The sequence below is a fragment of the Aquarana catesbeiana genome, linkage group LG02 (assembly GCF_042186555.1).
Source record: "Aquarana catesbeiana isolate 2022-GZ linkage group LG02, ASM4218655v1, whole genome shotgun sequence".
Lineage (NCBI taxonomy): Eukaryota > Metazoa > Chordata > Amphibia > Anura > Ranidae > Aquarana > Aquarana catesbeiana.
In genome coordinates this window covers 472280857-472308404 of record NC_133325.1, presented here as the reverse complement: position 1 = coordinate 472308404, position 27548 = coordinate 472280857, and the positions used below count along the sequence as shown (strand labels likewise).

At 44.1% G+C, this 27548-nt stretch overlaps 1 protein-coding gene across 1 annotated transcript in view; it reads right to left on the bottom strand.

Moving 5' to 3' along the window:
• Nucleotides 1-8462, bottom strand: part of PTPN22 (protein tyrosine phosphatase non-receptor type 22) — a 186326-nt gene extending 177864 nt beyond the window's left edge. The window contains exon 1 of the mRNA XM_073615709.1: nt 8172-8462. Within this exon, the coding sequence (XP_073471810.1) occupies nt 8172-8258 (87 nt within the window). The 5' untranslated portion in view covers nt 8259-8462. The remainder of the gene's footprint in view (nt 1-8171) is intronic.
• Nucleotides 8463-27548: the final 19086 nt, after the last annotated feature.

Below are 27548 nucleotides of genomic sequence, written 5' to 3'. Positions count from 1 at the left end.
AAAGGAGAGGGGACAGAAGACGGTCCTGACTTATCCCACTGGAAATTAAAAAGAGATCAGGAAAAAATCCTGTTGACCTTGACCAATGTAGACAGCCATCTATTTCAACTTGTTGTCCCCTAAACCAGAGAGTGTGTGTCAGAAACCATGAAACTAGGCCGAGACAGAAGTACAGTTAAATCACACTTGTTTAATAATAAAAGTAAAAAGAACAAACATAGTCAAAACATAGCCAAAGTTCAGTAACCGGAACGGATAGTCAGCCAAGCCAGAAATCAGGGGTCAATGTAGTGGAACAGTAAGCAGGATCTGGAGCCAGAAGGAATGTCAGCAAAGCAAGTCTTGAACAGGATCGCAGGAGATAGTTTCTGTGATGTGACCAAGGCGAAGGCAGAGCTCCTCTGGACCGGACGGCTTAAGTAGGCAGGACTGACGAGCAGGATATAATCAACAGCTGAGTAACTATGGAGAGATAGGAGTTGGCAATTAGTCGACGGCTGAGAGGCCAGCTCAGAGAAGGAAGGGCTGAGCCAAGCCCTGACAGTACCCCCTCCTCAATGACCCCTCCCCCTCAGAGGACCACCAGGCTTGAGGGGAAAACATCTATGAAAATCACGGAGGAGGACAGGGGCATGTACGTCTGAGGATGAGACCCAAGAGCGTTCCTCCGGACTGTACCCTTTCCAGTGCACCAGGTACTGTATGCCCCCGCAGGAGTGGGCGCATACAGTACAGGAGTCAACAATGGACTGTACTTCATACTCCTCATGGTTCTCAACTTGTACAGGGTGAGGACGTGGCATCGAGGTGGTAAAGCGGTTGCAGACCAAAGGTTTTAATAAGGAGACATGAAATACATTTGAAATACGCATATTAGAAGGAAGGTCCGATGCGTAAGCCACTGGGTTAATCCTGCGAAGAATACAGAAAGGCCCAATAAACTGAGGTGCGAACTTCAGTGAGGGAACATGAAGTCGGAGGTTGTGAGATGACAGCCAGACCCTATCCCCAGCCTGGTAGGAAGGTGCAGGCAGGCAGCATGGAGTCTGTACCTATCATTAGCATGTCGCAAAGCCTCCTGGACTTGTGCCCAAGTGGAACGAAGACCACAGAGATGCTCCTCTAACGCAGGAATATTATGCGGAACAAACGAGTCAGATAATATGGAGGGTTGGAAACCATAATTCTCCATAAACGGGGACAATCGGGAAGCAGAATTCAAGGCACTGTTGTGAGCAAACTCTGCCCACGGTAATAGGTCTGACCAGTTGTTATGATGGTCAGAAATATAGCAACATTGGAATTGCTCCAAGGACTGATTGGCTCGTTCTGTGGCCCCATTAGACTGCGGGTGATACGCAGAGGAGAAAGCAAGCTGAATTCCCAACTGACGAGCAGGATATAATCAACAGCTGAGTAACTGTGGAGAGATAGGAGTTGGCAATTAGTTGATGGCTGAGAGGCCAGCTCAGAGAAGGAAGGGCTGAGCCAAGCCCTTACAGTCCTCCTTCCTCAATGACCCCTCCCCCTCAGAGGACCACCAGGCTTGAGGGGAAAACGTCTATGAAAATCACGGAGGAGGACAGGGGCATGTACGTCTGAGGATGAGACCCAAGAGCGTTCCTCCGGACTGTACCTTTTCCAATGCACCAGGTACTGTATGCGCCCACAGAACCTACAGGAGTCAACAATGGACTGTACTTCATACTCCTCATGGTTCTCAACCTGTACAGGGTGAGGACATGGCACCGAGGTTGTAAAGCGGTTGCAGACCAAAGGTTTTAATAAGGAGACATGAAATACATTTGAAATACGCATATTAGAAGGAAGGTCCGCTGCGTAAGCCACTGGGTTAATCCTGCAAAGAATAGAGAAAGGCCCAATAAACTGAGAGGCGAACTTCATTGAGGGAACATGAAGTCGGAGGTTGTGAGATTACAGCCAGACCCTGTCCCCAACCTGGTAGAAAGGTGCAGGCAGGCAGCATGGAGTCTGTACCTATCGTTAGCATGTCGCAAAGCCTCCTGGACTTGTGCCCAAGTGGAACGAAGACCACGGAGATGCTCCTCTAACGCAGGAATATTATGCAGAACAAACCATTCAGATTATATGGAAGGTTGGAAACCATAATTCTCCATAAACGGGGACAATCGGGAAGCAGAATTCAAGGCACTGTTGCCCACGGTAATAGGTCTGACCAGTTGTTATGATGGTCAGAAATATAGCAACGTTGGAATTGCTCCAAGGACTGATTGGCTCATTCTGTGGCCCCATTAGACTGTGGGTGATACGCAGAGGAGAAAGCAAGCTGAATTCCCAACTGTGCACAAAAGGCTCGCCAGAACCGTGACACAAACTGACTACCCCTGTCCGAGACAATCACCTTGGGTAGCCCATGTAAGCGAAAGATCTCCCGAGCAAAAATAGAGGCCAGTTCCTTAGAAGCCCTGGCAGTTGGGTAACTCCAGAATGAAATCCATAGACAGGTGGGGCCAGGGCCTCTCTACATTGGGTATGGGTTGTAGGAGGCCCACTGAAAGGTGTCGTGGAGTCTTACTCTGAGCACACATGGAACAGGCAGCTAGGAAGGCAGTTACATCAGCACGTAGACTAGGCCACCAGAAATGTTGGGAAATGGCCCAAAAGAGTTGATTCCTCCCAGGGTGGCCAGCAGCCTCTGGAGAATGGTAAGTCTGGAGTACGGCAGTACGGAGACTCTCTGGGACAAAGCAGCGGTCACAAGGTTTCTTAGGAGGAGCATGGACCTGAGCAGCAAGAACTTTGTCACCCAAAGGAGAAGTAAGACTGGTGCGAACCATAACTAGAATACGATCAGGAGGAATCACAGGAACCGGAACCAACTCCAACTTAGAAGTGGAGGAAAATTGTCATGACAAGGCGTCAGCCCTTACATTCTTAGTACCGGGTAAGAATGTGACAATGTAATTGAAACTTGACAAGGAAAGAGCCCATCGTGCCCTTCTGGGAGAGAGGCGTTTAGCCTCAGACAAGAATGTCAGATTCTTATGGTCAGTAAGAATGAGAACCGCACAGTGGTACCAGCGAGGAGATGTCTCCATTCTTTCAGGGCTAAAATGATCACCAACAGCTCTCTGTCACCAATCTCATAATTGCACTCCGCAGGTGACAAATTCTTGGAAAAGTAGCCAAAAGAATGCATAGTGCTCTCAGAGGTAGGACGTTGGGACAGAAGGGCGTCAACACCAGTCTCAGAAGCATCAACCTCAAGGATAAAAGGTAATGTAGGATCAGGATGTGCCAACACAGGAGCAGGAACAAAGTCAGCCTTAAGACTCTCAAAGGCCTTAATGGACTCCGGAGACCTACTCTGTTGGTTACCGTCCTTTCTGGTCATATCAGTCAGGGGCTTGACCAGAGACGAGAAGTTACGAATAAACTTCCGATAATAGTTGGCAAAGCCCAGGAAACGCTGCAGAGGACGTAAACCCACGGGCTACTGTAGAACTGCCGAAAGTTTCTCTGGGTCCATCGAAAAACCAGCAGTGGAAATGACATAACCCGGAATTTAACCTGTTCACGATGGAACTTGCACTTCTCCAGTTTACAATAGAGATTGTTCTCTCTTAGTTTCTAAAGCACACGACAGAGATTTGTGTGGTGGCTCTCCAGGGACTTGGAAAATATGGGGATATCATCGAGATAAACCACCACACATAACTGCAACAAATCTCTGAGGACATTGTTAATAAATTCCTGGAAAACTGTTGGGGCATTACAAAGGCCAAAAGGCATTACAAGGTACTCATAATGGCCTGTTTTGGTATTAAAACGCAGTTTTCCACTTGTCACCCTCCTTAATCCTTCCGAGATTGTATACCCCTCTCAAATGAAGCTTTGTGAAAACTGTTGCTCCCTTGAGGCCGTCAAATAATTCTGAATCAACGTAATCGGATAGGCATTCTTAATCGTGAAATGATTGAGACCCCTATAATCAATACAAGGTCACAGTTCACCACTTCTTCTTCACAAAGAAAAAACCAGCACCAGCAGGAGACGAGATTTGCGGATAAACCTTGAGAAAGTGCGTCTGCAACATACTCCTCCATGGCGTTATCCTCCAAGACTGACAAAGGGTAAGCCCGGCCACAAGGGGGTATGGCACCAGGTTGCAGGTCAATTGCACAATCATACGGCCGGTGTGGAGGCAAACTAACAGCTTGACCTTTGTCAAAGACATTGCTAAAATCGCGGTACTCCTCTGGCAGGGAGGACAGTGAAGAGGTGCACAGGACCATGGCTACCTTCTGGAAGCATGTCTCACTGCATTGTGTTGTGGTGACCAGGAGAAAACCTCAGCATGGAGCCAATCAAAAGAGGGGTTGTGCCTTTGTAACCAAGGATAACCAATAACCAGTGGAAACTTAGGTGAGGAAATAACTTGGAATTGGTCTATCTCATGGTGAAGAGCCCCTACGGCCATGGACAACAGAACCATCTCATGAGTTACATGAGCAGGCTGTAGAGGTGTCAGGTCACCTAGAGGCTGGGTGACAGATGCACACCGTTGGGATCAGGAGTGCATTGCAAGGTAGTGGACCCTACGGCTGACTGCTGTGGACTGAACCCTGGGAGGTCCAGGAAGCAGGTCTACTGGATCACTGACACAGATCCCACTGGGAGCTAGAGCATAGATTCCCCAGGGCGTGGAGTCTAAGAACCAGCAGGTGTTCACCAGAGCCTTTAATGGTAAGGATGGACTGCGCTGCAGTCTGGCTCCAGGTCGCGGCCCCCAGGGTCTCATAGCCCACGCTCACAGTAGACTACAGGAGAAGAGGAAGGAGGCAGCAGGCTGGAACAACAAGGAAAGTAAGGGACAAGCCAAGGTCGGGGCCACAAGCAGACAAGGACAACAGAGTACACGCCAAGGTTCAGGGTCACAGGCAAACAGGGATGGTCGGGAACACGCCAAAGGTCAGGGTCACGAGCAGACAGGAATAGTTAAGAACAGGCCAAAGTCGGTAACAGGAATCAGATGTAGGAAACACAGCAAGTACACACAGAGGCTAACACACAATGGTTTATCAGCACTGCTGGCTTGCAGTGCACAGGTTAATATAGGGTTTCCTGATAGGGCCTGGGGTGGGGCCATGCTTAGAGGAGAGGTTACAAAAGCAGTCAGGTGAGGGTCAGCTAGTCTCTAGAGATGAACACATGGAGACAGGTATGCTGATCGACAAGCTCTATTGCATAACCATGACAAGAGGTCTCCCGTCAAGAGCCTCAATAGCAAGTGGAGTTTCACACAGCTGCAGCGGAATCGAGTGCTTCGATACAAAGGCAGCATCAATGAACAGGCCTGCAGCCCCAGAGTCGATTAGAGCCTGTATCTTGACGGACGACTCAGCCCATTAAAGGGTGACTGAAACCAGGGGCTTATCCTTCTGGATAACTGGGGATGAAACAACACCATCTAAGGTCTGTCCATGACAGTACCTCAAGGTTCAAGCGTTCCCTGGACAGGTAGGACAAGACTTCAAAAAGTGACCTGCCTGGCCACGATAAAGGCACAATCTCTCCCTCCTCCTAAAGGCTCTCTGATCCACAGAGAGACTCGTGAAACCCAAGTGCAAGGGTTCACCTTCACTGACCGACTCGGTACCAGGAGGCATGGGAGGTGAGGGAAGCGCTCCTTGAAAGAGAGTCTTTCTCTGAGTCTGGAGTCAATGAGGATGGCAAATGTGATCAACTTCGCCAGCTCAGTGGGTATATCTCGGGCTGCTATCTCATTCTTGATGGTATCCAAGAGACCATGAGAAAAAGCAGCCACAAGTACGGAATTCAATGGCGTAGTCGGCAACAGTTCTCGTACTCTGTTTGATGGACATGAGTCACTTGCCAGCGGAAGCGTAGCATGTGGGAATGTCAAATACTCTTTTAAACAAAGCCACAAACTCAGGGTAGCTCAAGACAACAGGTTTTTGTGTCTCCCATAAAGGGTTTGCCCAGGCCAAGGCTCTCTCAGAAAGCAAAGATATCACAAAACTTTCTTTGTTTCTGTCCATGGGAAATGCCTGGGGCAGCATTTCAAAGTATATCTCAACCTGGTTAAAAAACCCTCTGCATTGGAATGGATCCCCCCAAATCGCTGAGGAAGTGGAGCGAAACCAGACTTATAGAGGTAATACTCGAGGCAGGTACCTGCACAGAGACTGGAGCAGCAGCAGGGTCGACCGGGGTGGCCACAGTGCGAGATTCCAGGTAAGGTGTGCAACTCTGGAGCATTTGTAACTCCATGGCAAACTGATCCATGCGGTGATCCATCTCATCCAATCTGGAAAATATATTACCAACAAGTGGATTGACTGCATCTTCTGAATTCATGGCCTTCGCCTACTGTCAGAAACCATGAAATCAGGCCGAGACAGAAGTACAGTTAAATCACACTTGTTTAATAATAAAAGTAAAAAGAACAAACATAGTCAAAACATAGCCAAAATTTAGTAACCGGAACGGATAGTCAGCCAAGCCTGAAGTCAGGGATCAATGTAGTGGAACAGCAAGCAGGATCTGGATCCAGAAGGAACATCAGCAAAGCAAGTCTTGAACAGGATCGCAGGAGATCGAGGAGTTTCTGTGACGTGACCAAGGTGAAGGCAGAGCTCCTCTGGACTGGACGGCTTAAGTAGGCAGGACTGACGAGCAGGATATCATCAACAGCTGAGTAAAGTTGTCAGTTGAACAGCTGCAGAATCAAGTCAGATTCAGCTGCTGTTCAGGTATTCTGCTAGTGGCAGCTGTCAGATTGCAATAGCCATAATGGGAGATTCATCCATCTGGGCTGTATAGCATGGATGGGGGAATCTGTGTTACACACATAAAAATAATCTATGTGTGCATACCCAGCTTTACATATAGCGTATTACACAATTTAGTTTTTTTCTCAGCAATATCTCTATTATAAAAGATCAAAGAAAAAAGAAAAGGGATAGACAGTACAGAAAAAAGTAAGATAGTGTGAAAGAATAAAACCAAGCCATTTAATTACTAGAACCCAGTCCAAAAAATATTTTCCTTTGCTAGCCTGAATAAGACCCTAAGTAAGGAAAACACAGACTACTTCCTGAAGGGGCTCTGAGGGCTGCACAAGTGGCAAAGGGCCACAGGCCATTACATGAATTGATGATAGGCAGAAGTGCCTATTGTAAAGCGGATCCTCTGTGGTTGCACAAACAGGCAGCCAGCTGACAATGCTTATGATGTTTTAATGTACATAAACGGTTGTGAAAACTCCATTGCACTATTCACTGCTTGTAATCATTTTCTTAAAGTGCTTTGTTAGCTTTTGAAAAGCACTAAATAAATCCCTGAGGATCAAAGTTCACTCTATTATTTAGTACAAAACTATTTTCTCCATGTGATTTTATAATTACAGAGGATGACTAAGGAGGGGATTACCTAAAAATAAATAAATATTCCAGCTACACAAACCTACATTAACTTGAAAGAGCAAATTGTGTTAAGAGTAAATGAAATACAAAGGGCTGGGTTCTAGACATATGCATAGGCTTCACTGGACTTATACATAAGGTCTACCAATCATGGTTGGCTAATTGAAAAAACAACATAAACTTGACTAGTTATAATTGAGCAGTGTGGTGCTTCATAAATGAGGAGTCATGGGTTAGTAAGGTCAAATTCTTAGATCTTGCAACTGTTTAGCAATAAAGGAAATGTTCTATTTTATTTGTTAAATATAGATTGTTCTCATTTGTGTTTAATCATAAAATGTACATAGTTAGGTATAAATGATTGCTGGGAACTTTGGGGCATTGTATCCATTTCGGGAACATGGAGATTTTAGATGCTGTCAGAAACAGAGGACTATCCATTTACAGCTAGCTATACATAGTTTGGTTTGTGCAGCATTGATCAAATACTACATATTGTGGGGCTATCCTAAATAATACATGTATGTCCATTCAGCGAGACCCTCATATTACACAGATGCTTTTGGGTTTCATTAAACAGGAAGATGAAAATCTGACTGCATATGGTCACTTTGAGACTGGCCTTTGAATAGCAAGCCAGGAGCTCATGACTTTACCATTCTGACAACATATGACAACATTATACACAAAGATATACCTAAACAGACAGTATTGGTGTATGACATTATATAAAAATCTTACCATAAAATCGTTGGTAAACTCGTCTGCATTTTCTTTTTTTCTCAGGTAACCATCAAGATATCGCTGAAGAACCTCCCTCTGCTCCATTTTGTAAGGCCAGCGAAAATATATGGTCACATTAGGTAGATTTTAAATGAGACCACCATGCAGAAGCGAGGAGTGTGGTTAACAAACATCTCGACAGAAAGAAACATGTATAAAGTCTTAAGCGGAAGCTATTACTGACAGCTACTTGTGGTCAAACAAGAAATCAACAGGGTCCTATAGCCTTCCACTTTTGCCAAAAGACTCCACTATGTCAAAAAAACTTCTCATTTATAGTTCTAAAACAGCTGTGAAAATGAAAAACCTACTACCACGCTGAACATGTCTTTTTGCTGATAATATCTTGTTACCTTTTCCTCTTTCTCATAAACAATGTGTTCATTGTTGATACTCATCAGTGAGAAATGCCGCTATTGGATATATAAGAATACTATTTTATGTAAGCAAAGTATGTATGTACAGTATCTCACAAAAGTGAGTACACCCCTCACATTTTTGTAAATATTTTATTATACCTTTTCATGTGACAACACTGAAGAAATGACACTTTGCTACAATGTAAAGTAGTGAGTGTACAGCTTGTATAACAGTGTAAATTTGCTGTCCCCTCAAAATAACTCAACACACACCCATTAATGTTTAAACCACTGGCAACAAAAGTGAGTACACCCCTAAGTGAAAATGTCCAAATTGGGCCCAATTAGCCATTTTCTCTCCCCGGTGTCATGTGACTCGTTAGTGTTACAAGGTCTCAGGTGTGAATGGGGAGCAGTTGTGTTCAATTTGAAGTTATCACTCTCACTCAAGGTAAAACAGAGGGTAGGTGGTGTCTGTCTCTATGTGAGAAGTGATCTCAAAGCAAGTGTGAAAGAGGACCTAGTTGATGGAGAATGTGATGAGTCTGAAGCATTACGGGTGGAACTGTACATGGGTGTGCGTATTACAAAGGTTATCATTGGCGTTTGTTATAGACCTCCCAGTGTTAGTAAGTAGGTGGAGATTCAGCTCCTTGCACAGATGGGAAGGGCTGCAAGGGCTGGGACAGTGATAATAATGGGGGATTTTAACTACCTGGAAATTGACTGGAGTAATGGCACTGCTGGGACAGTTAACCACTTGCCGACCGCCTCACGCATATATACGTGAGCAGAGCGGCACGGGCAGGCAAAATCACGTACCTGATACGTGATGCCTTCCCGCGGGCGGGGGGTCCGATCGGACCCCCCCCCCGGTGCCGTAGGCGGTCGGCTCTTGTTCGCGGGCGATGAGGGGTCAGGGGGAGGCCATCTATTGATGGCCACCCCCTCCCGATCGCTCCCAGCGAATCAAATGCTTCCTCTCCCTCTGTAATGTAAACAGTGGGAGAGGAAGTGATGTCATCTCTCCTCGAGCCGGTCTTTTTGATCCGACGCCGAGGAGAGAAGACATCCAAGTAAGTGCACCAACACTACACTTCCAGTAGAACACGCAGGCACACTTTTCACCCCCCTGTCACCCCCCGATCACCCCCCGATCACCCCCCTGCACCCCCTGTCACTCTGACACCAATAGCAGTGTTTTTTTTTTTTGCATTGGTGTCAGTTTGTGTCAGTTATAAGTGTTAGGGCAGTTAGGTTAGCCCCCTTTAGGTCTAGGGTACCCCCCTTTAGGTCCAGGGTACCCCCCTAACCCCCCCTAATAAAGGTTAACCCCGTGATCACCCCCCGTCACCAGTGTCGCTAAGCAATCGTTTTTCTGATCGCTGTATTAGTGACACAGGTGACGCTAGTTTAGGGAGGTAAGTATATAGGTTCGCTGTCAGTGTTTTATAGCGACAGGGACCCCCATATACTACCTGCTAAAGGTTTTAACCCCCTGATTGCCTCCTAGTTAACCCTTTCACCAGCGATCACCGTATAAGTGTTACGGGTGACGCTGGTTAGATAGTTTGTTTTTTGTAGTTTATTATAGTTTATTACAGTTTATTATAGTTTATTATAGTTTTAGGGCACCCGCCGTTTATTACCTTATAAAGGTTTAACCCCCTAATTGCCCGGCGGTGGTAGAAGTTACGTTTTTAGGATCAGATAAGGTCTGCGTCGCCCCAGGCAGCGTCAGGTTAGCGCCAGTACCGCTAAAACCCACGCACGCAGCATACACCTCCCTTAGTGCTATAGTATCTGAACGGATCGATATCTGATCCGATCAGATCTATACTCCCCAGCAGTTTAGGGTTCCCTGAAACGCAGTGTTAGCGGGATCAGCCCAGATACCTGCTAGCACCTGCGTTTTGCTCCTCGGCCCAGCCCAGCCCAGCCCACACAAGTGCAGTATCGATCGATAACTGACACTTACAAAACACTAAGCACACATAACTGCAGCGTTCGCAGAGTCAGGCCTGATCCCTGCGATCGCTAACAGTTTTTTGGTAGCGTTTTGAATCAGTCGCTGACAGTCAGGAGCTTTTTTGCCTGTGAGTCTCACTAGTGTACCCCTAAATTTAGAGGCCAAAATGGCAAATCGAAGGTACACTAGTGAAGAGGCCTACAGGTTTCTGAGCATGACAGATAGTGAAGAGGAAGTCACTCATCTGTCAGATTCAGGCTCAGAATACGATCCTGTAGAGGACAGCGGCTCCATGACAGATAGCTCTGACGACGGAGTTGTGGTCCCTGCTAAGGTCAGGCGTACCAGACCCCGAACTTATTCTGTCCTTGAAGTGCAAGAACCGCAGGGCTCTCGTATGGAGCAGAGAAGTACTAGTGCCGCTATTCCTTCTGGTGAACTGGCAAGCACCAGCGGCCTAGTACACCCTGGTCGTACATCCAGCACTGCAGTAACACTTGGTGACGTGGCGAGTCCCATAAGTGCAGTTCAAGCTGGCGAGGTGGCAAGCACAAGTAGTGTCCCGCTGCCACCAAGAAGACGAACACAGGCCCGTCGTGCCCATAGTGCCCTTCCTGCTGCATTCGCCAATCCGAATTGGGTACCCACCACTTCTGCAGCACCCGTACTTCCCCCTTTCACTGGCCAACCCGGAATTCAGGTGGAAACAGTTGACTTTACGCCACTGGATTTTTATTCACTGTTTTTCACCGAAGATCTCTATAGATCTATTGTGGACCAAAGCAATTTATACGCTGGTCAACACATCGCCACTATTCCCCAATCCTCCCTTGCCAGAGATTGGAGACCAATTACGGTCTCCGAATTTAAGATCTTTCTGGGCCTTTCCCTCCTCATGGGGTTGAATAAAAAGGGTGAGTTGCGGTCATATTGGTCCACTGACCCAATTTACCATTCACCCTTGTTCTCTGCCTCCATGGCCAGGGCACGATACGAGCAGATTTTGCGGTTCATGCACTTCAACGACAATGAACTCTGTCGTCCTCGTGGAGACCCTGCATACGATCGGCTCTACAAAATTCGGCCCCTCGTAAACCACTTCAACCAACGTTTTGCAGACTTGTTTACTCCCCATCAAGTTGTCTGCGTTGATGAGTCCCTGGTTAAATTTTCTGGCCGCTTGTCATTCAAACAGTACCTTCCCAGCAAGCGTGCCAGATACGGGGTCAAGATGTATAAGCTCTGTGACAGGGCCACAGGCTATACATGTAGTTTTATGGTTTACGAGGGCAAAGATAGTCACGTAGAGCCGACAAACTGCCCTGACTACATAGGAAGCGCTGGCAAGATAGTGTGGGACTTGGTGTCACCCTTATTCGGAAAGGGGTACCACTTGTATGTGGACAATTATTATACGAGCGTGCCACTTTTTAGCCACCTTTTTGATCATCAGATTGGAGCATGTGGCACCGTGCGACCTAATCGCCGGGGCTTTCCCCAGCGGCTTGTAGATTCCCGTCTTAGGCTGGGGGAGAGAGCCTGCTTGAAGTATAATAATTTGCTCGTTATGAAGTGGAGGGATAAGAAGAATGTTTTCGTTCTCACCTCCCTTCATGCAGACACGATGGTCCAAATTCCTACGGCGACTGGTGTTGTGGAGAAACCCCTCTGTGTCCACGAATATAACCTTAATATGGGAGGGGTGGACCTCAACGACCAGTTGTTGGCGCCGTACCTAATTGCCCGTAAGGCCAGACGCTGGTACAAAAAAGTGTCTGTTTATTTATTTCAATTGGCTTTGCTGAATGCTTATGTGCTATACAGAGCTTCAGGACAGACTGGATCCTTCCTTAAATTCCAGGAAGAGATCGTCAGAGCCCTTCTGTATCCAGACGGTGCTCCACCTCACCATCCCCAACCAAATGCAGTAAGCCGGCTGCATGAGAGACATTTTCTTTATGCCCTCCCGAGTACCCCTACCCAACGAACCCCCCAAAAAAGATGTTGTGTCTGCAGCAAGCGCGGATTTAGGCGTGACACCCGGTATTATTGTCCCCTCTGTCCTGGCAATCCTGGTCTTTGCATTGGTGAATGTTTTGAACGCTACCATACACTAGTGGAGTATTAGCGTAGGGTACAGCACTGCACAGACTAGGCACACTTCCACAGGGTCTCCCAAGATGCTGTCGCATTTTGAGAGACCCAAACCTGGTACCAGTTAAAAAAGTTAAAGTTACAAAAAAAAGTGTAAAAAAACCAAAAAAAAAGTAAAAAAAAAGAAAAAAACACAAAAAAATATATAGAATAAAAAAAACAAAAATAGTTGTTGTTTTATTGTTCTCTCTCTATTCTCTCTCTATTGTTCTGCATTCTATACTGCAATGTTTTATTGTTATGTTTTTATCATGTTTGCTTTATAGGTATGCAATTTTTTTATACTTTGTTTTTTTTATTGTTAACCACTTTTTTGTTTTCAGGTACGCCATTCAGCTGCAGAGCGGATTTATTTATCTTGACAGCAACAGCGTTTGCTCCCACGATATATAAAGCCGTGACTCCAGCGCTGTCGGAGGTGATTTCACCACCACAGTTACATACTTCAGCATATATGCCGAAGCGTGGGGGCAGCAGTGGGTGGAGGAGCGATTTGCTCCTGCCTTTTGCGGGAGGATGCCCCCATGCTTCGGCATATATATTTTTTAGGTAGGCACAGGTTGCGTTAAATGTTTTATTTTTTACTATGTTTTTTTTGTATTTTGCTTTGCAGGTATGGTAAGTATTACTGTTATACTGTAATGTTACTTTGTTTTTTTGTTAACCATCATTTGCTTAGCAGGTACGCCATTCAGTTGCAGCACGGATTTATTTATCTTGACAGCAACAGCGTTTGCTTCCACGATACATAAAGTCGTGACTCCAGCGCTGTCGGAGGTGATTTCACCACCACAGTTACATACTTCAGCATATATGCCGAAGCATGGGGGCAGCAGTGGGTGGAGGAGCGATTTGCTCCTGCCTTTTGCGGGAGGATGCCCCCATGCTTCGGCATATATATTTTTTAGGTAGGCACAGGTTGCGTTAAATGTTTTATTTTTTACTATGTTTTTTTTGTATTTTGCTTTGCAGGTATGGTAAGTATTACTGTTATACTGTAATGTTACTTTGGTTTTTAGTTAACCATCATTTGCTTAGCAGGTACGCCATTCAGTTGCAGCACGGATTTATTTATCTTGACAGCAACAGCGTTTGCTCCCACGATACATAAAGCCGTGACTCCAGCGCTGTCGGAGGTGATTTCACCACCACAGTTACATACTTCAGCATATATGCCGAAGCGTGGGGGCAGCAGTGGGTGGAGGAGCGATTTGCTCCTGCCTTTTGCGGGAGGATGCCCCCATGCTTCGGCATATATATATACGGTGCATGTATGCCCATCATTAGAAGTGGGTGGATGAAGGGAGGTATTCTAATGGTGGGCATACCCACCGATCAATATCTTTTTTTCGTTCAGCCCACAGGCTGCATGAAAAAAAAGTTTACAATGTATGCCCAACAAGGACCAGCAACGTACTGGTATGTTGCTGGACTTTGAGTGGTTATACCAGAATGATGCCTGCAGGTTTAGATATCATCTTGGTATCATTCTTTTCAGCCAGTGGTCGGCTTTCTTGTAAAAGCAATCCTAGCGGCTAATTAGCCTCTAGACTGCTTTTACAAGCAGTGGGAGGGAATGCCCCCCCCCCCCACCGTCTTCCATGTTTTTCTCTGGCTCTCCTGTCCCAACAGGGAACTTGAGAATGCAGCCGGTGATTCAGCCAGCTGACCATAGAGCTGATCAGAGACCAGAATGGCTCCAAACATCTCTATGGCCTAAGAAACCGGAAGCTACGAGCATTTCATGACTTAGATTTCGCCGGATGTAAACAGCGCCATTGGGAAATTGGGAAAGCATTTTATCACACCGATCTTGGTGTGGTCAGATGCTTTGAGGGCAGAGGAGAGATCTAGGGTCTAATAGACCCCAATTTTTTCTAAAAAGAGTACCTGTCACTACCTATTGCTATCATAGGGGATATTTACATTCCCTGAGATAACAATAAAAATGATTAAAAAATAAATAAAAATGAAAGGAACAGTTTAAAAATAAGATAAAAAAGCAAAAAAAATAATTAAAAAAAAAAAAAAAAAAAAAAAAAAAGCACCCCTGCCCCCCCCCTGCTCTCGCACAAAGGCGAACGCAAGCGTCGGTCTGGCGTCAAATGTAAACAGCAATTGCACCATGCATGTGAGGTATCACCACGAAGGTCAGATCGAGGGCAGTAATTTTAGCAGTAGACCTCCTTTGTAAATCTAAAGTGGTAACCTGTAAAGGCTTTTAAAGGCTTTTAAAAATGTATTTAGTTTGTCGCCACTGCACGTTTGTGCGCAATTTTAAAGCATGTCATGTTTGGTATCCATGTACTCGGCCTAAGATCATCTTTTTTATTTCATCAAACATTTTGACAAAATAGTGTGTTTTAGTGTATTAAAATTTTAAAAAGTGTGTTTTTTCCCCAAAAAATGCGTTTGAAAAATCGCTGCGCAAATACTGTGTGAAAAAAAAAAATTAAACACCCACCATTTTAATCTGTAGGGCATTTGCTTTAAAAAAATATATAATGTTTGGGGGTTCAAAGTAATTTTTTTGCAAAAAAAAAAAAATTTTTTCATGTAAACAAAAAGTGTCAGAAAGGGCTTTGTCTTCAAGTGGTTAGAAGAGTGGTCGATGTGTGACATAAGCTTCTAAATGTTGTGCATAAAATGCCAGGACAGTTCAAAACCCCCCCAAATGACCCCATTTTGGAAAGTAGACACCCCAAGCTATTTGCTGAGAGGCATGTCGAGTCCATGGAATATTTTATATTGTGACACAAGTTGCGGGAAATAGACAAATTTTTTTTTTTTTTTTTTGCACAAAGTTGTCACTAAATGATATATTGCTCAAACATGCCATGGGAATATGTGAAATTACACCCCAAAATACATTCTGTTGCTTCTGCTGAGTACGGGGATACCACATGTGTGAGACTTTTTGGGAGCCTAGCCGCGTACGGGACCCCGAAAACCAAGCCCCGCCTTCAGGCTTTCTAAGGGTGTAAATTTTTGATTTCACTCTTCACTGCCTATCACAGTTTCGGAGGCCATGGAATGCCCAGATGGCACAAGCCCCCCCAAATGACCCCATTTTGGAAAATAGACACCCAAAGCTATTTGCTGAGAGGTATAGTGAGTATTTTGCAGACCTCACTTTTTGTGTCAAACTTTTGAAAATTGAAAAAAGAAAAAAAAAATACGTTTTTCTTGTCTTTCTTCATTTTCAAAAACAAATGAGAGCTGCAAAATACTCACCATGCCTCTCAGCAAATAGCTTGGGGTGTCTACTTTCCAAAATGGGGTGATTTGGGGGGGTTTGTGCCATCTGGGCATTCCATGGCCTTCAAAACTGTGATAGGTAGTGAGGAGTAAAATCAAAAATGTATGCCCTTCGAAATCCTGAAGGCGGTGCTTGGTTTTCGGGGCCCCGTACGCGGCTAGGCTCCCAAAAAGTCCCACACATTTGGTATCCCCGTACTCAGGAGAAGCAGCAGAATGTATTTTGGGGTGTAATTCCACATATGCCCATGGCATGTTTGAACAATATATCATTTAGTGACAACTTTGTGCAAAAAAAAAAAAAAAAATTGTCACTTTCCCGCAACTTGTGTCAAAATATAAAATATTCCATGGACTCAACATGCCTCTCAGCAAATAGCTTGGGGTGTCTACTTTCCAAAATGGGGTCAATTGGGGGGGGTTTGTGCCATCTGGGCATTTTATGGCCTTCAAAAATGTGATAGGTAGTGAGGAGTGAAATTACAACTTTACGCCCTTAGAAATCCTGAAGGCGGTGCTGGGTTTTCGGGGCCCCGTACGCGGCTAGGCTCCAAAAAAGTCCCACACATGTGGTATCCCCGTACTCAGGAGAAGCAGCAGAATATATTTTGGGGTGCAATTCCACATATGCCCATGGCATGTTTGAGCAATATATCATTTAGTGACAACTTTGTGCAAAAAAAAAAAAAAAAATTGTCACTTTCCCGCAACTTGTGTCAAAATATAAAATATTCCATGGACTCAACATGCCTCTCAGCAAATAGCTTGGGGTGTCTACTTTCCAAAATGGGGTCATTTGGGGGGGTTTTGTGCCATCTTGGCATTTTATGGCCTTCAAAACTCTGTTGGTAGTGAGGAGTGAAATAAAAAATGTATGCCCTTAGAAATCCTAAAGGCGGTGATTGGTTTTCGGGGCCCCGTACGCGGCTAGGCTCCCAAAAAGTCCCACACATGTGGTATCCCCATACTCAGGAGAAGCAGCTAAATGTATTTTGGGGTACAATTCCACATATGCCCATGGCCTGTGTGAGCAATATATCATTTAGTGACAACTTTGTGCAAAAAAAAAAAAAATTGTCACATTCCCACAACTTGTGTCAAAAAATAAAATATTCCATGGACTCAACATACCTCTCAGCAAATAGCTTGGGGTGTCTACTTTCCAAAATGGGGTCATTTGGGGGGGTTTTGTGCCATCTTGGCATTTTATGGCCTTCAAAGCTGTGATAGGTAGTGAGGAGTGTAATCAAAAATCTATGCCCTTAGAAATCCTGAAGGCGGTGCTTGGTTTTCGGGGCCCCGTATGCGGCTAGGCTCCCAAAAAGTCCCACACATGTGGTATCCCCGTACTCAGGAGAAGCAGCTGAATGTATTTTGGGGTGCAATTCCACATATGCCCATGGCCTGTGTGAGCAATATATCATTTAGTGGAAACTTTTTGTAAATTTTTATTTTTTTTTGTCATTATTCAATCACCTGGGACAAAAAAAATAAATATTCAATGGGTTCAACATGCCTCTCAGCAATTTCCTTGGGGTGTCTACTTTCCAAAATGGGGTCATTTGGGGGGGGTTTGTACTGCCCTGCCATTTTAGCACCTCAAGAAATGACATAGGCAGTCATAAACTAAAAGCTGTGTAAATTCCAGAAAATGTACCCTAGTTTGTAGGCGCTATAACTTTTGCGCAAACCAATGAATATACGCTTATTGACTTTTTTTTTGGCCTAAATGTATGACTAAAATTGAGTTTATTGGATTTTTTTCATAACAAAAAGTAGAAAATATCATTTTTTTTCAAAATTTTCGGTCTTTTTCCGTTTATAGCGCAAAAAATAAAAATGGCAGAGGTGATCAAATACTATCAAAAGAAAGCTCTATTTGTGGGAAGAAAAGGACGCAAATTTCGTTTGGGTACACCATTGCATGACCGCGCAATTAGCAGTTAAAGCGACGCAGTGCCAAATTGTAAAAAGTGCTCTGGTCTGGAAGGGGGTAAATCCTTCCGGGGCTGAAGTGGTTAAAGGGCACGAATGACAGATTGCAAAAGATAGTAGGACAAACCCCCAAAAATTGGGTGACTGGTGACAAAGAGAAGGCAAATTTATTAAATACTTTCTTCAACCCTATGTATACAAAGGAGCATGGGGGAGCTCATGTCCATAATGAGGATGGTAGTGACACAGCCCTTAATGATCCACAATGGCTCAAAAGTGATATGGTGCAGAAATATTTAGATAGAATAAAGGTGGATAAAGCACCTGGACCAGATGGCATCCACCCACGGATCCTAAAAGAATTGAGCTCTGTCATTTCAAGACCATTGTTTCTAATATTTAGGGACTCGTTAATAACTGGAATGGTACCACTGCATGGTGCCCATAGTTAAAAAGGGATCAAAGTCTTTACCGAGTACCTATAGTATTGTTAGTTTAACTTCTATAGTCAGAAGATACTGGAGAGTTTAATAAAAGACCACATAGACAAGTTCTTGCTGGAAAAAAATATTTTAAGCAACAAACAACATGGATTAATGAAAGACAGAAGTTGTCAAATAAACCTGATTTCTTAGTAAAACCTGATTTCTAAGTGAAACCTTGGACAGAGGGGTGGCTGTGGATGTGGTATACCTGGATTTTGTAAAAGCGTTTGACATAGTTCCCCACACACAGCTCAATTGTAAGGTAAAGTCTACAGGCTTGGAAAGATCAATTTGTAAATGGATAGAAAACTGGCTAAAAGACAGAATTCAGAGAGTAGTGGTTAATGATTCTTACTCTGAATGGTCTAAGGTTATCAGCGGTGTACCCCAAGGTTCAGTGTTGGGACCCTTACTTTTTAATACCTTTATAAATTATATAGGGTCTGGGATTAAGAGTAACATTTCTGTCTTTGCAGATGACATTATGCTATGCAGTGGAATAATGTCCCTACAGGATGTCTCCAATTTACAAGCCGACCTCAATGCACTGTCTAATTGGGCAACTAAGTGGCAAATGAGGGGCAATGTTGATAAATGTAAAATTATGCACTTGGGGGCTAAGAATATACATGCAATCAATGGTGGAGAAGGATCTGGGGTTTTGGTGGATCACAAGTTCAATCATAGCATGCAATGCCAAGCTGCGTTTTCCAAAGCGATCCAAGTCCTTTCCAAGTTCCAAGTCCTTTCTTGTATTAAGAGAGGTGTGGACTCCAGACAGAGAGATATAATTTTGCCTCTGTACAAATCATTAGTAAGACTGCATCTGGAATATGCAGTTCAACTTTGGGCACCAGTTCTCAAAAAAGGTTATTGGGGAACTGGAGTGAATCAACCAAACTGATAAGAGACATGGAGGAGCTCAGCTTTGAGTAAAGATTTGAGGAATTAATCTATTCCCTCTTGAGAAGAGGAGATTAAGGGGAGATATGATCACCATGTACAAATACATAAGTGGTCCATATAGTGAAACTGGTGTTGAGTTCACTTTAAGGTCATCACAAAGGACAAGGGGGCACGCTTTACGTCTAGAGGAAAAAAAATGCAATCTCCAAATACGGAAAGGTTTCTTCAGAGTAAGAGCTGTGAAAATGTGGAATAGACTCCCTCTGGAAGTGGTTCTGGCCAGCTTAGTAGATTACTTTAAAAAAGGTCTGGATTCTTTCCTAAATGTACATAATATAACTGGGTACTGACATTTATAGGTAAAGTTGATTCAGGGAAAATCCGATTGCCTCTCTGGAGATCAGGAAGGAATTTTTTCCCCTGCTGTAGCAAATTGGAGCATGCTTTGCTGGGGTTTTTCACCTTCCTTTGGATTAACTGTGGGTGAAGGATTGTGTAGACCATACGCCGCACACTACATCAAATTCGTCTGCATGGCTGTCATCCCAGAAGGAAGCCTCTTGTAAAGATGACGCACAAGAAAGCCCGCAAACAGTTTGCTGAAGACAAGCAGATTAAGGACATGGATTACTGGAACCATGTAATGTGGTCTAAAGAGACTAACATAAACTTATTTGGTTCAGATGGTGTCAAGTGTGTGTGGCGGAATCCAGGTGAAGAGTACAAAAACAAATGTGTCTTGCCTACAGTCTAGCATGGTGGTGGGAGTGTCATGGTCTGGGGCTGCATGAGTGCTGCCGGCACTGGGAAGCTAAAGTTCATTGAGAGAACAATGAATGCCAACATGTACTGTGACATACTGAAGCAGAGCATGATCCCCTCCCTTCGTAGACTGGGCTGCAGGGCAGTTTTCCAACATGATATCAACCCCAAAGACGACCACTGGCAACCTGTGAAGCTCTGGTGAACACCTTGCCCAAGATGGTTAAGGCAGTGCTAAAAAATAATAGTGGCCACACAAAATATTGACACTTTGGGCCCAATTTAGACATTTTCAATTAGGGGTGTACACACTTTTGTTGTCAGCTGTTTAGACATTAATGGCTGTGTGTTGAGTTATTTCGAGGGGACTGCAAATTTACACTTTTATACAAGCTGTACACTCACTAGTTTACATTGTAGCAAAGTGTAATTTTCTCAGTGTTGTCACATGAAAAAGATATAATAAAATATTTACAAAAATGTGAGGGGTGTACTCACTTTTGTGAGATACTGTATATGAATATGTATTCAACAGCTATACATGATATCAATGTGAAATCTTCTTTTTTCTTTAATACTTTGGTAATAGTGGTACAAACAATGTTTAAATGGAACATATGGGTATAGGAAAATGGGAGTCATAACTTTTAAAGCCTAACAACAAGCCTTTTTTCAGCCTATACCAATTCACAGACAAAACAACAGGGACTTTAACTATATCTCCAGAGGTAGTTCACAGACACCACTTTAAAAAATATTATTTTTATTATTCAAAAAATCTTTAAAATAGTTGTAAAGCCTAAATGCTATAAGGTAAAAAAATGTTTAGGTGTCAGCACCCCCCTCACCTCCCCTTTTACTTATCTGAGCCCTCATTTGATCCAGCTCCATGCACGTCTGAAGGTCTTCTCTCCTCTCATTTCTGGGTCTTGCTGGCTTTGCTGGGGCATCGGGAACCATTGACTTTCAGTGCTGTCAATCGAACCCAGTAACGATGGAGTGGGGGGCAGGGATGAGTCCTGCTGTCTGTATCAATGGACGCAGCAGCAGGGCTTCCTGCTTCGCATGGGGGCCCTGGACAAAGGAAAGGGGCCAGGAGTGCTGGCCAGGGACACAAATAGAGGAGGTTTGCAGCCGCTCTGTGCAATTCCATTGCACAGAGCAGATGAGAATAGCCATGTTTGTTATTTTAAAAAATTTACCTTATCAATCACTTTAATAAAAGTTGAACCAAAGTCAGTATAAAAATATCAATTCAAAAATTAGGTTCATCAAAGAGACCTTAGAGAGTAAAACAGAGTAGATTTATAAATGAGAACCAAAGTCTACACGTTTTGCAGTTAGACATCTGCTTCTTAAGGACTTTTTCTGGTCTTACATAGTTACATAGTTAGTCTGTCTGAAAAAAAGACACCAGTCCATCTAGTATAACCAATAAAAGGGGAAAAAAATTACAATCCTATATACACAATCTTATATCCATAGTTGATCCAGAGGAAGACAAAAACCCAGAAAAAGCATGCTCCAATTTGCTCCAGCAGGGGAAAAAATTCCTTTTGCGATCCCGATATCGGATATTACCTGGATCAACTCACACATGCATTGTTACAGCCTAAGACAGAATCAAATGTGACAAATCATAATATACAATACAAAATAAAGTACAATGAAACATACAGTATATATACAAAATATATTTGCAATTGTAGCGGTGTAGTTGCCACTAGTAACAAACATCTACCAGATCACCCGCTGCCAGACTCCCGTACATCACTTGCAGAGACAATGAACAGTCTTTTGCTGGTTTTGTTTTGTTTATTTGGGGGGGTATAACTTGGTTGGGGAAAAAGGGTATATGGGATGCAGATAGTATAGTTGAATTGATATCATGTTTAAAGGTTGTAAAAGTTAGTACATAGTTAGAGCCAGAAGAGGTGATGTGCATATATTTATGGCTATGATCTTTCCTCCTGCATCACCATGCAGACCGTTGCTCCTCCTCTGCTTAGCTCTCGCAGACTTTTGCTTCCAGGCGTTCCCCATCCATTACCGTGTAAGGGATGAGGACATCACTCTTGACTGTGTAAGGGTGATGTTCCCAGCACTTCTCACCTCCTGCACAAATCTTATATTGAAGTAAAGTAATGGCACATCTTCTTCTGAAAGTTAGAAGGACCCACTCTGAATAAATCCTTTAAGCTGGCTCTGGTGGCTCGCAGCTACTAGGCCAGAGGCCTGCAGCACCTCTCCCCGAAGGCCTGGTAGATTAAAAGCACATTGTTGGATGATGGACTACTGTTCCCAGCCAGCCCTGCCTACAAATCCTGTGCCCTCAGGCTACATCGATTTGACACATCCCCCCTCACAGTCTCTCCTCTGATCCAGGACTCCCCATCATTGACTGTGTAATGATGAAGACTTTGCTAATGACCGTGTAGAAGCAAAGTTCCCTTACAGACTTCCTGGCACATCCAGCCCTCCACTGCGGTACATACACCAACCTTTCTCTGCCCTGAGTCCTTGATGGAGAACTTAACCAGACCATACGTTTTGACAGCTTCACCGCCCCTCTGCTCCAGGAGTTCTTTACCAATGAATGTGTAATAGTAAAGATATTGCCAATGACCGTGTAATGACAAAGTTCCTTCACAGCTCTCCTTGGGCCTCCTCCCACGATCGGCATACCCCACTCCAGATGGGGGTGCCCTTCTGCTGCTGCCTAGTATTCCATCCTCCACGTCACTCAGCCGACAACTCTCCCCAGTGGCATGTTACCTCAGCTTATATAGGAGGCCCGCCCCCTGCCAATTCTAATTGGGGATTGGTCAGGGCTCCTACACAAGCTGCCTGCCACTCCAGTTCTAGGCCCTGCCCCTCTTCCAGAACATTCCTCCTGGAAGCAGTTGAGGCACCCCAGAACCAGAGCAGAGGTGGCCACACCCACTGCTACTCTGACCACTCCCAGCCCCCAGATCAAAACAGACAGGCCTAGCTTGCAGCATAGGCCTGCCTAAATTCGCCTGTGCTGACAGTCTCCTAGTAAAACCCTATTACTAGCACCTACCTATTGGTAGAGGGTGCTACATAATAATAACATATACCATATAGCATTGATACACAGGATAGGAGGGGGAGAGAGGAAAAAAGTATTAAAAAAATCCATATCAATGTAGTAATTCATACCTCATAAAGTCCACCCCACAAGTATACATCCAGGGGACAAAGGCAGCTGCGGAGATGCGGGCCTAATAGAAACGAGCTGCGGGGGCCGACACCACACAAGGGTCAGCAGAACCAGAAAAAAAGTAACACTATTGTATATGGAGGTCCACTGTGAAAAAAGTAGTATCAAAACAAATCCTTTTTATAGGGTCAGATAAAGAATTTGTGTGAAAAAAGAAAGGGTAAGGCTACATCACACTGAAGCGCCGGTGGTTTTTGCGGTGCTTTATTGGCGTTTTGACAGAGTGTTTGCAGGGCTTTTCGGGCAGACAATGTGACCTTTAAAAAAAATGGAAAAAAGACCCATTTTGCGGCTTTTTCAAAGCGCTTTTGTGGCGCTTTGGTAGTGTTGCCCATTCATTTCAATGACTGAGGCATTTTTGGAGCGCTATTTTTAAAGCTCCAAACCTGCCCCAAAGATGCTGCTTGCAGGACTTTTTTTACTGTCCCACAAGCACACCGTCCCAGTGTGAAAGTACACATTGAAGTGAATGATAGGCAGTTTTCAGGCGCTTTACAGGTGCTATTTCTAGTTCTAAAACACCTGAAAACTGCCTCAGTGTGAAAGGGGTCCAAGGGAGGGGGTGGAGGAGGGGGTGAGGTGGAGGAGGGGGTGAGGTGGGGGAGGGTGAAGGTAGAAAGGCGAGGACCAGGAGAATCAAAAAAGGGGGGGAAAATAAAATAAAAAAGAAAGGGACAGAGGAACACAAAGTAGGAAGAGGGGGAAAGGGGAAGAAAGGGAGGGAATGGAAGGACTTTTTTAATTTTGGATAGGGAGGGTTATATACCCCGTCAGATTTTTTTTTTTTTTTTTTTTGACCCACTGGGGAGAGTTTGCCTTTACTGCTTGTCCTATAGCCAAAACAGGAGGAAATTCCTCCAAACTGATGGAATTCCTGGTTGTCACCAGAAGAGTTCCCCTTTATTCCTGTTCTGGTGACAGCCTGAAATTTGGAATTTTCTTTCACTTTAATTCTTGGTGATAAAGGTTACCAGAACAAAAAGAGAGGATTAAGACCCTAAACACAAAGACAAGCAGCATCCTGGATTCAGATTTTCTAAGGGCCCACACAATGGAAATGCAGTCTGGATATGTTCCAGATGCTTTTATGCATGCGCGTTTTTGATGCTTTCCAGTGCGATTTTCATGCGTGTTTGGTCTGTTTTTGATGTAGTCCAATGCATTTTTCCCCTCTATTTTTTTCTAAACCTTAAATAAGGATATGCGTGTTTCAGTGCGTTTTTTTGTTTGTTCCAGTGCGTTTTTGATGCGTATTACAGCGTTACAGTACAGTCCAGTGCAGGAAAAGTGTAGCATGTTCTAATTTTTTTCTAGAACTGCAAGCACTGGTGTGAACTATGCCACTGGAAATCATATAACCTACTTTCCATGCGTTTTTTGATGCAGAAAAAAATGAACTGGACTGCATGTGGTATGAACTGGCCATAAGGGTCATTGAAATCGTCACTGGGAAAACTGGCTCTGGCTTGGTAGCACTCCACAAAACAGGTACCCCCTTAGGACCAGGTAAAAGACCCAAAGTTGAGAATCCACATACACAGCTCAATGACAGCACCAAACAAATGTCCAAACAAATGTCCAAGAGTCCAAGGTTTTTAATGCTAAAATATTATTAGTAGAAAAAATTCAACACGTTTGAACACACACCCCTTCATCAGGGCTACAAACATGTACAAATACAAAGGTCATAAATATAAAAGTAAAAGGTCAGGAATATAAAAATGAATATACAAGTAATAAATTGAAAGGTGAAAGGGTATTTGTCTATTTGCATAAAATATCTGATTCCAGTAAATAGCAGACTTCAAAGATAATAATATCATACACACCAGATAGTTAGAGGAGGTGGGGGATCCCTGGCCAGAGTGAGCAAGTCAGAAATGACAACTCCCAAATCTCTGTCCTCAGGGGTTCTCTTTAGTTGTTTTACTAAAAGCCAGGTAACTAAGGAAAATATATATTTTTAAAACACAAGGTTTTACTACAACTCTGTTAGAAAACCTATACAGTGAAAAGTTTTGTGGCACACAGCTGAAGACACATTCTCCACCTTCAACTTCCTGCATAATTAAAATTCAGCATATTGATGTCAAATTTGAAGACATAGAAGTCCCTATGAATTTCTAGTTAATGTGTTTACCTGTTTTCCTGCAATGGGATAGCAGCCAACATGTGATTCTTACATGAAATGTATTTATAGACTTACACCTCCAATACATCCTGCTAATTGATGGCACAGCATATATGTTCCCAGGCTCAGGAAATGTCACAATGTTTAGGAGGGGACCTGAACCTTTTTTTTCCCCTGCCACCTGTCAATGAAAATACTGGATTGTTAATGAAAAACAAATATGCAAATCAGAATTTAGACTTCACTTGCTCCATGACTGTTCCATGATAAGTACTAAAACCAAAGACAGTCAGGCAACTAGCATTTTGAAAAGGAGATCAGCACTGAAAGGCTGATCAGTCTTACTAATGTGTTCAGTTTAAAGAGTTAGTTCATCTTTTCACAATCATGAAAAGCAGAACTCACAGCACTTTCCCCACACCCCCTGTCCCTACTTCACAACCTTGGATGATTATCTTCTGCTGTCCATGGCTTCTGGTGAGCAGCCCAGAAAATAAATGCCTTAGACAGCCTGAAGGCTGTGTAGTTTTATAAAGCTCCCAATGGTGAGTGGGCATTTGTCAACACTGGCACGTGACTGTGATGACCAATGGGTATGTCCCTAAGCCCTCTTTCTTACAAGGTGGTGTCCCGGAAGAAGGAATGCTGCAGAAGAGAGCAATTTTCAAATGCACAGACCACTACATCCTCAGGCAGGAGTGGCAGAAGATAGTCATCTAAGGAGGCGAGTGCAGTGGGAACTAAGGGTATGGGGAGGGTGTTTAGTTAACATTTTATATACTGTAGATTATTTAGAACTTTATATAGATTTACTTAACTCATTCAGGTTTTGTGAAAATGCAAACTCCCCCTTTATTGCCCTCCTACCCAGCAGGATCTACTTACCTCCTTTTTTCTCCCCCTCATCTACCATATATAGGGCAAAGCTGGGACTGGTCTAGCTGTTTGTTCCCAGCTTCTATTCCCTGATAGGCACACAATAGCCAGGCACACGGTAGTTCACAGTCACTCATGTCAGAGAACAGGCTGTGCATGTCTTTTTGTGGTTTTTAGTTTGTTAGAGAACTGGGATAGGGTGAGAGTGAGCCTAGGGATCCAATAAACTTCAAACAAACTGCAATAGAAGATTCTAAAACTGATCTATTCCTTCAGGGTGAGGGCTGCCCCTTTAAAGTGAAGGTAAACTGGTACTTAACAGAGACTTCTCAACAGAAGTATAAACCTGGATGTACAGAGAAAAAGCTCTGCCAAATGAGGCCAAAGAACGTCTCTAAATCCAGAAGGCTTGTACTTACTGTATCCTGAATACTGTGTTTCTGCCTGCAGTATCAGTCAGTTTCTATACTTGAATCGACTGTGTCCTGGATCTTAAGATGAGCTCTCTGCAAAAATTTAACATGGCTGGATTTAGGGGGGGGTGCTGTGGTGGGTATTCCCCCCAGATTTTAGTTGTGCCCCCCCGAAGCCAACCTCCTCCCCCACAAATGTTCCCCATACAGCTGCACTTTCCCCCTCCATGCAGCTTTGTAAATGTACTAGTACATGTACTGCCCATCTACATCAATGATCAGATCTGCAGAGGGCCCAGTGGGGCAGGGGAAGCTGAATGTTCCACTCCCCTGTTGTCTAATTAGCTCAAATTGTCCCTCAGGATCTCCCGAGGCTGCCAGAGTTAGTGGGCGGGCTAGGGGGTGTGGCTGCCTCATCCACTCCTCCGACAGACTCCTTCACTCTGGCTGACCCAAAGTTGAAGAAGGGGGAAGAGGAGTAGTGGACACAGCACCCGGGGGAGTCTTCATCTGCAGCCATGGGGTAAGTAAAAAAACATCAAAAACCAGGCGCAAACAAGGATCACCATGAAGTCTTAATGGAAAAGTAATAATCACCAAACTGAGGCCGGAACTCCCAAACTCAACAGACCAGATGAGAAAGAACATATAAAAAACAAATGGGGAAGCGCTGATCCAAAGGGTGATAAATAAACCATGATGGAAGTCCAAAATGTAATGAAAATTCTTTATTGGCAAGGAGAAAAAATGTGATTGACTGCCAGAAAATGTATTGTCACTTTGCCAATAAAGAATTTTCATTACATTTGGGACTTTCATCATGGTTTATTTATCAACCTTTGG